The 13521-nt window shown below is 39.6% G+C and overlaps 1 protein-coding gene across 2 annotated transcripts in view; it reads left to right on the top strand.

Annotated features, from left to right (window-relative positions):
- Nucleotides 1-13521, top strand: part of limk1a (LIM domain kinase 1a) — a 43762-nt gene that overhangs the window by 1442 nt on the left and 28799 nt on the right. The window contains exon 2 of one of the 2 annotated variants that reach the window (XM_034548774.1): nucleotides 1937-2036. In XM_034548774.1, the coding sequence (XP_034404665.1) occupies nucleotides 1937-2036 (100 nt within the window). Of the gene's footprint in view, nucleotides 1-1936; nucleotides 2037-9058; nucleotides 9211-13521 lie in introns of those variants that run through there. The other variant, XM_034548775.1, reaches the window with a different exon arrangement.

Genomic DNA, 13521 nt, shown 5'->3' with positions numbered 1-13521 from the left:
TTATCAGTAGAGAAATGCCATGAGAAAGATGAGGTGAAACATATTCATTAGTAAAGAGGTGACGTGAAGGGACTGGAGATAAAAGCCATCAGCACAAATCAGACTGACTTCAAGCCAATATGATCGATTAAACTCCAGCAGGGCGTCTCACTTTTTCATTACAGCAACGAGCCGACCACACGAATCCTGTGCCAACACAGTTTTCAAATCGATCGGATGGTAGAATAATCAAAGCACAAACGCTATACTTTCTCCTGTGATACAACATTGATCCAATAATATACAGACGTTGTGTTGCAGATTGAACTCTGAACTGATCTGTGTTCAGCACGTTTTTCTTATTTACAGCTGTTTTGCATTTGAAAGATGGCAGCTACATATTGCTCTCAGGTTGCAGAAGTGTCTTTAAAATATCCAACTGAAGGCACCTAATGATGCAGTAAATGAAATAAATGCAGTGTATGATGTTTTACTTTTCAGCTGCAGAAACATGATTTATTTCCAACAATCGTGTTTGCAATATTTTGTATACAGTACTGGAGTATCTCCTGCATTGTGTAATGCACCTAACATATGGTTCCCAAACCTGTTCAGATCAAAGTGTGATGTTTAAAGTTCCAATCTAAAAAACTATTTACAAGTTGAAAATAATATCTGCTTTTATGTTGAGAAGTGACAACATGCACTAACTTTTACTCTGAAGTGACAAAGTGGCTTTTGATTGGCGTTATTTTGAGGTTTATGATCTCAGACAGTATGTGAACTTCAAATAATTTAAAGATTTAAAGAGTGAAAATACAAGAACTCAGCAATGTTAATAGAGAATAGTGCAGAAGTTACTCTGGGAAGTTATTCATCTTTAGCTGTATCTTCCTCTCACAGATTAAAGCCTGCTAATGAAAGGATCACCACGGATAAATGGGGTTTAACTGGCGGCCATGTTTATATTTGCTGTTACTTTGCATCTCAGTGTCATCCTTTTAGCGGAACACACTCCCACTGCTGCTCTCCCTTCAATGCATTAAAGTATTAATGGTTCCAATTGGGCAAAGTTGCTTTTTCCTGAAACTTGTATCATAATTACTATTCTCCCTTTGGAAAATGGGTGGAGGGATCACACGAGTACGAAGAGAAACGTATCTGCTGAAAACAAAGGTTTATATGTTTTTCCACAAGAAGTTAGTATTGTTGTGTTTTACTTCAGTCAGTTTAACGGTTAGTTTTGTACCTCTAGAAAAGGCCATTCACGTTAAGGCAATTGCCACCATAGCTCTCGTACACGCTTGGCACGCGGGAGAAGTTTCAGTTGGTTGAAATATGCAACTTCATTTATTTAATTACCTCATACATCGGATTTGTCTGCACCTAAAAACATTAGAACAAAATATTTTTGTTATATAGATATTGTTCAGTAAGAAGTAGAACTACAACAATAATGATATAATAGGAAATAGTACTACATTATTTTGATAAGGATGTTCTTGAATTATTAATAGTAATTTGAATTACTGGCTTAACTGGACTTAGATAAAAATGATATTACTTGATTTTAGAAACAATTTAATTTCAATTACATTATTATATCATGTGGAATAGTGTGAAAAGAACCTTAAAATATTATTCTGTAATTAGAAGTGAAACGTTTCCTTTATTAACTATGTTATGATGTGATATGAGTTGTTGCACACCTGCTGAGTGATTCTCCCTTGAACGTTGTCTGTAATGATGAAGAATTTTCTGTGTTGTTTGTTTGATATCTGGAGCCTCAGTCAGGATTTGCATTGAAGGCGCAATAAGAACAGAGATAACAGTCACATGCAAACACACATCAGCAATTATTACACCCCATCAAAGAAGTGCTATTGATCTTATGCATATCGAGCTATAAAACCATGGATACCAGTACATCCTGTAACCTCCGTCTCTCGTGTTACAGCCGGAGGAAGTTTGCCCGTCTGTGCGGGATGCAAACAGAGGATCCACGATGAGCAGTACCTTCAGGCCCTCAACGCTGACTGGCACACCGTCTGCTTCAGGTCTGTTCAACACTAACTCACCGCCCTCCAGCGTCAACATGTTCACATGAGTCCACACGTCTTTAAAGGGCAGCGATGGAGTGTCTCCTTGCCCCAGTGCATGAATGAATGGATAAGTGTGGAGCTGTAACAATTAGTCCATGATGGGATTGGTCAGTGGATAGAAAATTAATCAACCCTTTGTTGCAATTCATCTCCCCATCTCTCTCTCGCTCTCCTCTCTTCCTGTATCGTCTTTCTACTGTCCAATAAAGGCAGGAAATGAACAATTATTATAAATAATTACAAAAATAAGGAGCTTTGATAAACAAACAAAACTAATTTGAATGCAGTTTGGATGTGAGAAAATATCCTTTAATTGTTTCTTTTCTTCTTTCTAACAAGTCTTTGCTTTTGGTTGTCAGGAGATATTGTGACTATTTTCTTTTGGGTTTTCTTGTCTTTGAGTTGAACTCAGGTTCAAAGGCATTGTTTGGATATTGTTATGGTATCAGGCAAGAGATGGGTTCATGTGATTTGTTAAACACCATGTGCTCTTACTCACCACAGAAACAGCCTGAAAACCTGTTTAAATAATGTTTACAAATACATATATTAAATATGTATCTATATATGTAGACAATATATATCTATATAATATAGACACCGTAGACACTCACCCATATTTCTAAAGGCCTCATCAAGCATTGACTTTGATGTCAACATGTTTTGAGGCTCTGCTCTGTCCTCCTGATCAACACATGTGAACTGGTTTGTGACCTGCAGCTGCAACCAGGATTAACACTTCCACAGGTTTTGCTTCCTATAGGTTTTGGTTTGGGGGAGAATAGGCAGGTTTGGGTTTCAGGCAGGTTTCACTCTCTCAATAGCTATAGAGCTATACGATTGAAAAGCTTATTTGGAGAGCGAGTGAGCAAGATGTCTTCCATTTCTTCTCAGTTGGATGTGCGATGAATTGCTGTGCAACACGTTGCGTGTGTGGGCAGTGAGACTTCATGTGTCACTGTGTGGAAGAAATCTTTTCATCTCATTGTTTGGATTTCAGCCAGTATGTTGATTTTAACACCGAGCACAAATCTGAACTGATCTGTTTTTTAGAAGACGGAAATTACAACCTTTTAGCAGCCTTCCAAACCATAGATTAGAGGTGGTATTATTTAATTATTAAACATTGCTATTATACTCCTGGCCTTCAATAATTCATTTTTGTCAAGGTCCTGTTAGTAGCTGACCTTCAAGAACTTCTCATGATGTGGGAATTAAACATTTTGCAAAGATTTAACCACACAGATTAAATCTATATTCTCCAGTTGCTCCACATTCTCTCTGTAAGCATCTTTTAATATGTATGCTACATGTTAGTCGTCCCAACTTGACTTGAGAAAAAGTGTGACAGTCACTCAATCTTCAGATCAATACATTTGCCTCAGGTCATATAACACGATGCATTTGAGAACATGAATATGAAGAAATTCACAGATGGTGGAGACACACTAATGGCCATTGATTCTTTCAACACTCTAAACTGCAATTTGAGACTTCCGCTTTTTGATGAGATTGGAGATTCCTATATTTGATATTTGGAAGCATAAAGTATTAAACAATCACTGTAATTTCGCTTTATTAAATGAAAACAAATATGTATTGTATATAGCCCTCTGTACAAAAGACATTTAAATACAAAAATAAATAAGCAGTAACTGAGACCTATTTAGTGTTTGCGTGTTGTTGTTTTTATATACCATGACACTGCAGCAGAAATATTACCAAGCTCTATGACTTATAATCCAGCGCTGAAAAGCTTTTGTTCCTGATGATCTCATGTCATATCTCCACCTCGTTCTTGTCGAGGAGTTCTGATTGAAACATTTAGTCATTTTCCTCCTAACATTCAGAAATAGTTCCTTACACGAGATGGCTGTAATTTAAAGTCACGATCAGTGATAATTTACTGGCTCTTTGCACAAATAGAGTGTAGACTGGAGAACCACAGATATTGTTGTTTTTATTCCACACATTATTTTCCTTGTAAAAACCTGGTGCCTAAATTACCAACAATGCAGCGTGCCCGCCGACAGTCAATTTGGGTGTGCTATTGCCGGCGGCAATCTACATTTGTGGGGACGTACGGCACCACGTGAGGATAACATGTTGATATTGGTCAATGTCGTATAAGAGGTGGCTCCGGGGGTGCCTGGGCCCTATTTCTCGTACCTGGCTAACGTGGTTAGCAGGATAATTTTCCGGATGAGATTACACAAGTCAGGGTTTTCGGTTCTACGAAGCAAGTTTGACATCCAAAGTTTTATTCAGTCTAGCTGGATAAACTGGCCACTCCCCCTGAAGAAAATGGCAGCTCCCTTCCTCATTGATGAAGGAGCGATATTAGTTAGATTAACATTTTATAGGGAGAGAGTTCTTCGAGATCGCCAAGATCCGTTATCACGTCATGATGACTTCGTATATAAGCGCTATCGATTCTGCCCACAAGGAATCATTTATTACAGACCTTCTCGAGCCGTACATTGAACACGAAACGCCGCAGCCGGGCATTGACTGTCTCACAGACTGTATGCAGAGCCTTGTGGTACATTGTTGTACAGTGCGGTACATTGTTGTACAGTGCGGTACATTGTTGAAAAGTGTCGGCGATGCAGAGCATCAGGAAAGCCACTGTATGCCGTGCTGTTCGTAAATTTTATTTAGCACTTAAGAAACTCATGGATGTGTTCATTACGTTCCCTGGCCATGTCCGAGTAAATGCAATAACAGTTCTATATGGTCATCCCCACATACATGTATATACACATATATATTATCTACTTGTTCTGAAAGATAGTTATTTTAGATCTCATTGGATGATGAATGCCATTAAGCCGTCTGCCACCAGGCACATTTAAAGAAATATAATCGGATTGATTGGGGGGATGAGGCACTTAAAATGAGCCCATACATTTTCCCAACACTTATGCTGCGTTCACACCAAAAGCGGTGCGAGTAGATTCCATGAAAGTCAATGCACAGACGCATTGACTTTGATACGAATAAAGAGGATTTTCATCCATTTATCAAGACGTAGTCGGTGAAAGTCACCGAGCTGTATGAGCATAAGGGTGATGTTATGTGTAAATATATATATATATATATATATATATATATATATATATATATATATGATATCAATGTTAAGAACCCAAACACGAGGGCATTAGATGTTCCAATGCTTGAGGAATTTCCACAACAAGTATTAAGCAGAAATAGTGGTTATTTCTTCCATGGTGGATGGCGGATAAGCCACGCCCCCTCTCCAGCGCGAATGAATTGATTGAATTAACCACAACTAGTCGGGCGAGTAAACTCACGCGAGTAAAGCGTTGTGAATATTCATGTGAATGCAGCATTACACATTTAACTTGTCTGATATGTTGTCATGTTTCTTGTCTAGCCCTCGTAGTGGTGGCGGTGTTAGATGTTCCATGATTATGGTCTGGAATTCTTCATATAAGTTCATGATCATCTCCTGCTCCTCAGTGGAGAAAAAAAGAGGCTCTTCCTTTGAGTTTATTTGCCTTGGTGCTGTTAGAAAATCATGGTTTCTGTGATCAACGCTTCTGTGAGGGTTCGGTTGTGCCGGACCCAAGCGCAGACACGGGGAGGCAAGGTTGGGTGGAGGTAAATAGTTTATTGTACGGAACCGGGAGAGCGTAGATAGAGTGGTGAGATGGAGTGGTGAGGTGGCGTGAGCGGCGGCTGAGCGGAAGTGCAGGTACGGGATTCCTGGGCACAGGGAACAGGGGTTAGCAGGAAATCACAAGTAACAAGCAAAGTACGTTTCTTAGTGAAGCCGAGAGTCGAGGTACCACTGTAAATGGTGTAATAATCTGGCAACTGGAGAGAGGGAAGCCAGGGTGTTTTAACAGGGAGGACGTGATGATGTGATTGGAGACAGGTGCCGGAGATGAAGTGCAGGTGTGGAGATGATTGCCAGTTGCCGGAAGCCACGCCCACGAGACACACACACACACACACTTAACAGGGGTCAAACAAGGAAAAGTGAGAAAAGGACGAGTCATGGCCGAGCCGTGACAGCTTCCCCCTTTTGAAGTAGGACGGGCACATGCAACTATCCTGAGTACTGACGTCTGGTTTAACTATCCAGAGTACTGACGTCTGGTTCAACTATCCTGACTACTGACGTCTGGTTCAAATTAACGAGATGGTTTGAGCGCGAATCGGCCTTTGAGAAACTGGGATAGCCTGACTATTAGGACATTTGATCGACTTAGTTGAACCACGTATGAGAAATGGGGCCCATTTTCCCTCTGTCTTGAGTGCATTTATGTGTGTGATCATAGTTGCCACCTTTTTGATTGTTTGCATTTTTATGCAGTTTGTGCTTTGACATCAAATAAAAGCACTACATTGCATTTCTTTTGTAACTCTCATTAGGTGCAAACTTGAGCGTGGTGCCAGCTCCTTCAAACTCCTTTGGAGGTGTCAGATATCATCCGGCAGCTTTCAGCTCTTCTGTAACACAACACACACCAGAACCGTTTAATTTATGAGTGAAGCCAACAAAATCTGTAAAAGAAACAAAAACAGTAGTCTCCTAGAAAGTCTTGCATCCTCCTAGAAATCATCCAGATTTGTTGTTGCCTCCCACACTGTGACTAGAACTTATAGGGAATCTTTCTTTGACCCAGATCCAAATCCTCAGGGAGGAGCAGGATTGTCATAGAAAAGGAGGATTTAAGACGGCTTCGCTAGTCAGACAAGACATCCGTGGAAAATCGACTTGTGGGACTGAGGAACTGAGTTTAAATCCAAACAAAAAATATCCAACTGCAGGGCCCGCTGCTGAAATATAGCATTACTCCAGTGAAAAGGAAGTGGAGACGATAATAGCAGAGGGGAATGCAAAATTAAGTGTTGTTTGAAGACTGCAAGGTCCCATGGGTGGAGGAAAAATACTTCTCAGAAAATACAGCAGCCTTCATGGGAACATTTTCTAACTGAGATCTGTTTTCAAATGCAAACACCACAGTATCTCTTCATTAGGAACCATGCCATATCATTTATTTATTGCCAGTACTTGAGTAATTTTGTACGGTAATTTACATGTTAGCTCTCACAGAGCTATCTTAACAAATGTTTTATTTGATATGGTATATCCCCTCAATCTCTTGTATTTTAGTTTGTAAGTACTGTGTGATGTTCTTGCATCTTAGTTTAGCGGCTGTCTTGCCAGTTTCACAAAAATAGAACTTGAAACCAGTTTTGACAAGATTTTACATACAATAAAACTGACTGCAACGCTCCAACTGTGGTTTGTTTATAATAAACAGAAGAAGAACAGTAAACTGTAAACATGACCTGAAAATAATCCACATGGGTTTTAAACGACTCTCTGTGAAGTGTAGTGAAAGAAAACCTCTCACAGACTGGAGCAACACCACAGATGGGAGCATATCCTTTAAATATCAACAAGAAAAAGTCCCAGACTCTTCGCTCAGAGGGATTTTATCACAAAAAGAAGACAAGACACAGATGGGACCAGAAACACAAACAGTCCGACATATTTTGAAGATAATAAAGGTGAACGGTAAACGTAACACCTGTTGTGAACATCCATCACAGCATTGACTTTTGGTTTAACTTCTAAATACTGTGGTTCAGATAATATGTTTTACATTCTCGTCCTATTATATTCAGTCATTATATAATCACCGGATTATTGCAAATTAATTATTCATGTTTGTTTCAATTTGTCTGTTGCTAGATTGATAAGAATAGCTTTAGAAGTGTGCATTAAACAAGGTAAAGCAGATGAGAATAATCATCTTATCAATATGTGCTTGTTTTTGACTGCAGATTCTCTGCAGTACAGTGCAGCACCGTCCTGCTCCCAATTGAACTATTTCTGCTGCAACAGTCGTCCCAAAGGGTGACAAGGGCTTGTGCTTCGTAAGCACTTTAGCTAATAACCTCTTCTTTTACATCCAGTGTGCATTTACTGACCTTACGCATTGCTGATTGATTCATACTCACTCATGTGCTCCCATTTTTCGACACAGCTGTTATGAAAAGAGAGTTGAAGCTGTCTCTTTCGGAGGAGCTGACACAAAGCTTGCAGATCCTCCACTGCCACCATGTGCTGTAGGACACATTTCTGCCTCCATCGGTCCCTCTACACTAAGTGTACACTAAGTCTACACCATGACTCACGTCTGAACGAGCTGCCACTGTCTAAATAAAAGATAAAGATCACTTAATAATTATAACCAGAATCATGCATAGATGTGGCCTCAAATCTCATCTGCACCATATCTTTCCTTGCAACTCTCTGAAACAGTGAGTTTGGGCTCAGAAACAGACAGCATAAAGGGCTGCAGTGACTCAGCTGTTTCTACCTGCAGATGAAGTCTGCCCGGTGACAGAAGCTGCAGCACATGATGGACGATTCATGGCTCCTATGTGTAATAGAAGCCATGAATCGTCCATCATGTGCTGCAATAATACCAATACTGTATGTATTAAGGTACATCAAGATGTCTGAGGATGTTTGGATCCATCTGAGCAGTGACGCTGATAGAAGTGAGGACGATATCTGGCTCAGCTGGTTTGTGAACAGCCTCAATGAGACTTTTTGTTTGTGTATCTGTGAGTTAAGTTACGCTCTTAAATCAGGTAATTCTTCACAGATCTTAATCTATGGGATAACTGTTGTGTTATTGATGGTGAGACGCTCTGTCTCGTCTCAGCCTCAGAAAAAAACATTGGATGAAATGAGTTGAGAGGAGATGGAAGGGTTTATTAGATGATGCATCATAGCAAAATGTGATTTGACTGAGTGTATTAAAGAATAGTACATGAAATAAGGCGTTCCCATTACCAGGATGACTCTAATGGGGTTAAAATAAGAAAAGGCCATGAAGTGGGAGGGGCAGAGGACAGGAAATAGTTGATGGAGAAGCATGACCCCCTCTGTGCAGCTGCACTGAGAGGAAGTGGAGGAAGGGAGAGAGACAGAGAGTCACTGATGGTTGTGACAGCGAGGCTGGTCGAGCATCAGAGCTGCTGACATGAGTTTGTCTTCTGACTGTCAAAACAAGACCGTCGCTCCCACGGGTGACATGTCAGCAAAGAACCAACGCAGCGAGAAGCAACTCACAAAGTAAGTGGACCAGAGAAAGTACGTGGCTGGACGTTTGGTTGAGTTTCTAGTTTTAGGTGGATGTTACTCTGGCCTAATAGATTTAATGTTTGTGGGGGTTATTTTTTCCTATTTTAAAGATGACAGTGTAGAAGTGGGGGGAGGGAGAGAGAGAGAGAGAGTGAGAGAGAGGGGTGGGACATGCAGCAGAGGGCCGTTACAGCTATGTTCTGGCATAATATTTTGAATAGAGAATGTTCAAACCGTTATTCTGACCACTTATATGACTTTTAGTGTCTTTGTCAGTTTTGCAGTCTGTTGAATAAGACTGCAGCAATTATTGTCTTTATCAATTATTCTGACTATTTTCTTGATTAATTGAAAAAAGGGTTTGGTCTATAAAACAAGGGGACGTATTCAAATGTCTCGTTTGTCCAACAAACAGTCCAAAAACCGAGAATATTAAATATACTATAATGTACATGACAGTGTTACTGTGTGACCTGCTATAATAAGTTTGACCAAGAAAAGAAGCAAACACATCATCACATTTAAGAATCTGAGAATTTGCATTGTTGCTTTAAAAAAACCAAATCCAATTTAAATAGTTGCCAATCATTCATTGATTGATTGATTTATTGATCAACTAATCAATTACTGAAGCTCTACTAAATGATGACATCGATATTATGGCTAATGTTTCCAAGTTCTATACTGATGTGCACTGTTTTTATCAAACAAACAAAGTAAAGTGATCTAACAAAACATTTTCTAACACTTTTGAAGTTTAAAGTATTTTCTTATTTCTTAATATAGAAGTTGCAACCAATGATCATTATTGACTAATTGGCCAATTATCTTGATTAATCAATGAATTTGCTGAGTTTGGTCTATAAAACATTAAATATGCTATCACAATGAAGTACATCAGATCCTCACAGTTAAGAAACTAGACACGGTCATAGGAAAAATAACTTTTAACAAAGTGTTTTTTTTACGATCAGTAAGGTGCATCAGCTTCATTAATGTAAAGCACACAACTTCATCATTCAGGGTCACAGTGTCTGTTCGAGGGATGTAGAGACTGAAAGGTGTCCCTCTGTGGGTTCAGATGATTTACTCGTGTCTCTTTAAGTGATCTCTCACTTCCCTCATGACGTCTCTCACTTCTTTCTCTGGAAGCAAAGACTCATATTTATCAGTGACTTCCCTCTTTTGTCAAAGCAAGACAATGAATCAAACCCTGCTGTCCTGCATGTGACAGACATTGTGTGTACTTTATTATTATCATTGAATATTTCGGTCCTGTTGTTGTTATACATCATCAGCTTTAACCAGACTTACTGTATGTGTGTGTTCCTGTGAGTCACAATACTGAAGGATGACTCTGTAGGTTTTGGTTTTAACGTGTCTCAGATGTAGAGCTGTGTGTGTGTGAGTGTGTGTGTGTGTGTGTGTGTGTGTGTGTGTGCGTGCGCGCATGTGTTTGTGTGTTTCAAAGTCGATAAGCATGTTATCCAGCACAACCAGGCTGTCAAAAGGAAAAACTCATATGTTCATCTCATTGAACGTCTAATTTTATTTTTTATTCCAAGGAAGCCAGAAATAACATCATGTTCATGGCTCGTGTTTATTTTGTGTTTATTTATACTTGTGTAAATGTGTACAAATAGTATGAATGTATTAATCTATACGATTCTGACTTGATTCATTGGTTGTATCCTTTTAATGTCTTTTGGGTTTTTTTTCCAAGAGGCTCAGTCGTTTAGTACGTTATTAAATATATTTTCTTACTTTTTGACTCTTATAATAACATTGCATGTAACAGTGCTTCTCAAATACCTTTGTGAAACACTTTGAGCTGCATTTTATGCATGGTAGGTGTTATATAAATAAAATGTATTATTATTATTATTATTAGGATTATTTAATGTATTTGGCCATACATACTTAGATTTATAAATGTGATACTTTTACAATTTATTATTCAATTATTAATCCAGCTGCAGAGATGATGCACATCATATTAAACAGTGAGAAAAGGCACTTTCCCACAACCTTGCATTAAAGTGAAATCTACTTTGCTCAGTGTCTCAGAACTCCTCGTCCTCCTCGCCGTACCGTCTCCAGGGTTCATACCTGCTGATTACATTTTCAGAGAGGAGAAAGGAGTCGTCCTGTGTGTTGAAACTTTTTGATTAATCACCTGTTCCTGAGCTTCAACCTTTGACTCTCACTACAATACTTTAATCGTACTTTGAAAATTACATTTTGTCCCGTTTGGACCAGATAACATCCAGGCTTAAAGAAAGAAAGATTAACGCCCTAATTTTTTCCCCTTTGTGAGTCCTGTCACTTCTATTTGACCTTGATCGTTTCATACAACATCTTTGTCTTTGTCAGAATTCACACTTTAAGATACTTTATCATACAATAACAGCCTGCACGCTATGATTTCATTGAATTGAGTTTGCTCAAGTGTCATGAAGACACATTTGTTGACATGATGGCACCTGTGATGTCATCCAGCAAGGGGCTGCATTAACCAATCAAAAGCACACATTCCTGGTAGATTATTTTGTAAAGGGAATGCTGCACTTCTACCATTTACCTTGCGATCATTATGATGAATGATAAAATAGTAGCTGTTGTGATAACTGACCTGTGAGTATTACAGATGCATTAGACTGTTACTCCAACTGGACTTCCTGGATTGTATCTCAATAGGCACAATCCATTCTGGTTAGGTTTCTATCTAACTTTATCACAACTGTCTCTGACATCATACAAAACGTAGGCGCCGTTAACCTCTCGAAATCAACACGGCTGCAGTTTTTGTAGCTCTCCGCCAACTGCTAAATGTCAGCTCTTGGATCAGGTGCCACTGCTGATTGGTTTAGATGTTGGATCAACAACATGATGTTTTATATAAACTTTAGATTTCTTTTGAGGAAGATGCATGATAATATTTGGACTTTAATGGTGGTCGATGGTGACTTCTATCAGTCAGAGATGCTGAATACATTTTGAAGCTTACAAATATGAAAGATCTTTCTCATAGACCGAATACTATCTATGATAGTTCCAGTCGACAGTATTTCATTTAAATTGTGAAGTACTTGGTGTCACTACATTGTTGCTCCCTGACGAATCAATAATGACAATTATAGTTTTGTATTTCTTTGTTCTCATGAATTAATTAGCCGAATCATAAAGCCTGTCTAATGTTGAATTTACAGGTTTGATTATATTTACTTATTTCAGCCTGAACTGACTCACTGGGCTGTTTTCACCCACTTCTAGTATCAAGTTTCTTCTGTTTGTGTTTAGGCTGTTGGAGACGCTCTAAACTGTTCTGTTAAAGAGACCTGATAGTGAACACTCATCATGGCTCCCAGAGTTCGCTGAATTATCATTTCCTCTCAGTGGAACAAGTGAGATGGCCCCAGACCGACTGTGCTGACAGTCTGTCAGTCAGGGCGGCTTAACAGTCACAAAGGAAACTGCTGCAGTGCTCATCATTCACTCACAGTCTGCCAGGGCTCCTGTTTACCAGCTGAATAAAGATAAAGAGATTTGTCTCCCACAGTTGGTGCAGAGACAGAGCTACTGAGGGATCAATTACCGCCGTTTAAAAAGCACAAACCCTACCTACTGTGTTTTACTTATTTAATCGTAGCAAAAACAAAGTCCTCGAGGGGTTAACGCAGGTCTAAAAGCTGCTGAGCTTGTGTTTGGCAAAGTCAAGGAAACAGCCGCCTGATTGGCTGAGGGATTTCCTGGTAGAGAAACCACCCAGCAATGTAGGGGTTAGCATGTGGGGATGAGGTAATGCTTCTTGTTTTATGTGAGAGGGTGACATCATCGCTATGGCATTCTGTGTTGCCATGGAGGGTAGCAGAGGGGGGAGGATGAAATAAGGGGAACAAAAAAGGGGGCGTGTGAGAACGGGATAAATACGTCCTTGAATATGTCTGTGGCAATGTGTGTGTGCGTGTGTGTGTGTGTGTGTGTGTGTGTCTAAATCAAACCAAACAAATTCAGCTAAATCAATGCAATAAGTCGATTTTGTTTGTACACACACACATTGGTACGTTCATCCCCGTCTCCACGTGGATATCTTTTGGTTTACATGAGCAGTGAAAATCTTGGCACTGGACCAGGAATCTCCTATTTATGTCTCATCTGAGGGAAAAGAGAGGGGTCTCCCCCAGACAGTCTGACAGACTGTGTGTGTGTGTGTGTGTGTGTGTGTGTGTGTGTGTGTGTGTGTGTGTGTGTGTGTGTGTCAATCCCTTTAACCCACAACCCCCTCATCTTTTTCCCAGAGGT

The sequence above is a fragment of the Cyclopterus lumpus genome, chromosome 13 (genome assembly GCF_009769545.1).
Source record: "Cyclopterus lumpus isolate fCycLum1 chromosome 13, fCycLum1.pri, whole genome shotgun sequence".
NCBI classification, from domain to species: Eukaryota; Metazoa; Chordata; class Actinopteri; order Perciformes; family Cyclopteridae; genus Cyclopterus; species Cyclopterus lumpus.
This window is presented reverse-complemented; position numbering and strand designations above follow the sequence as displayed.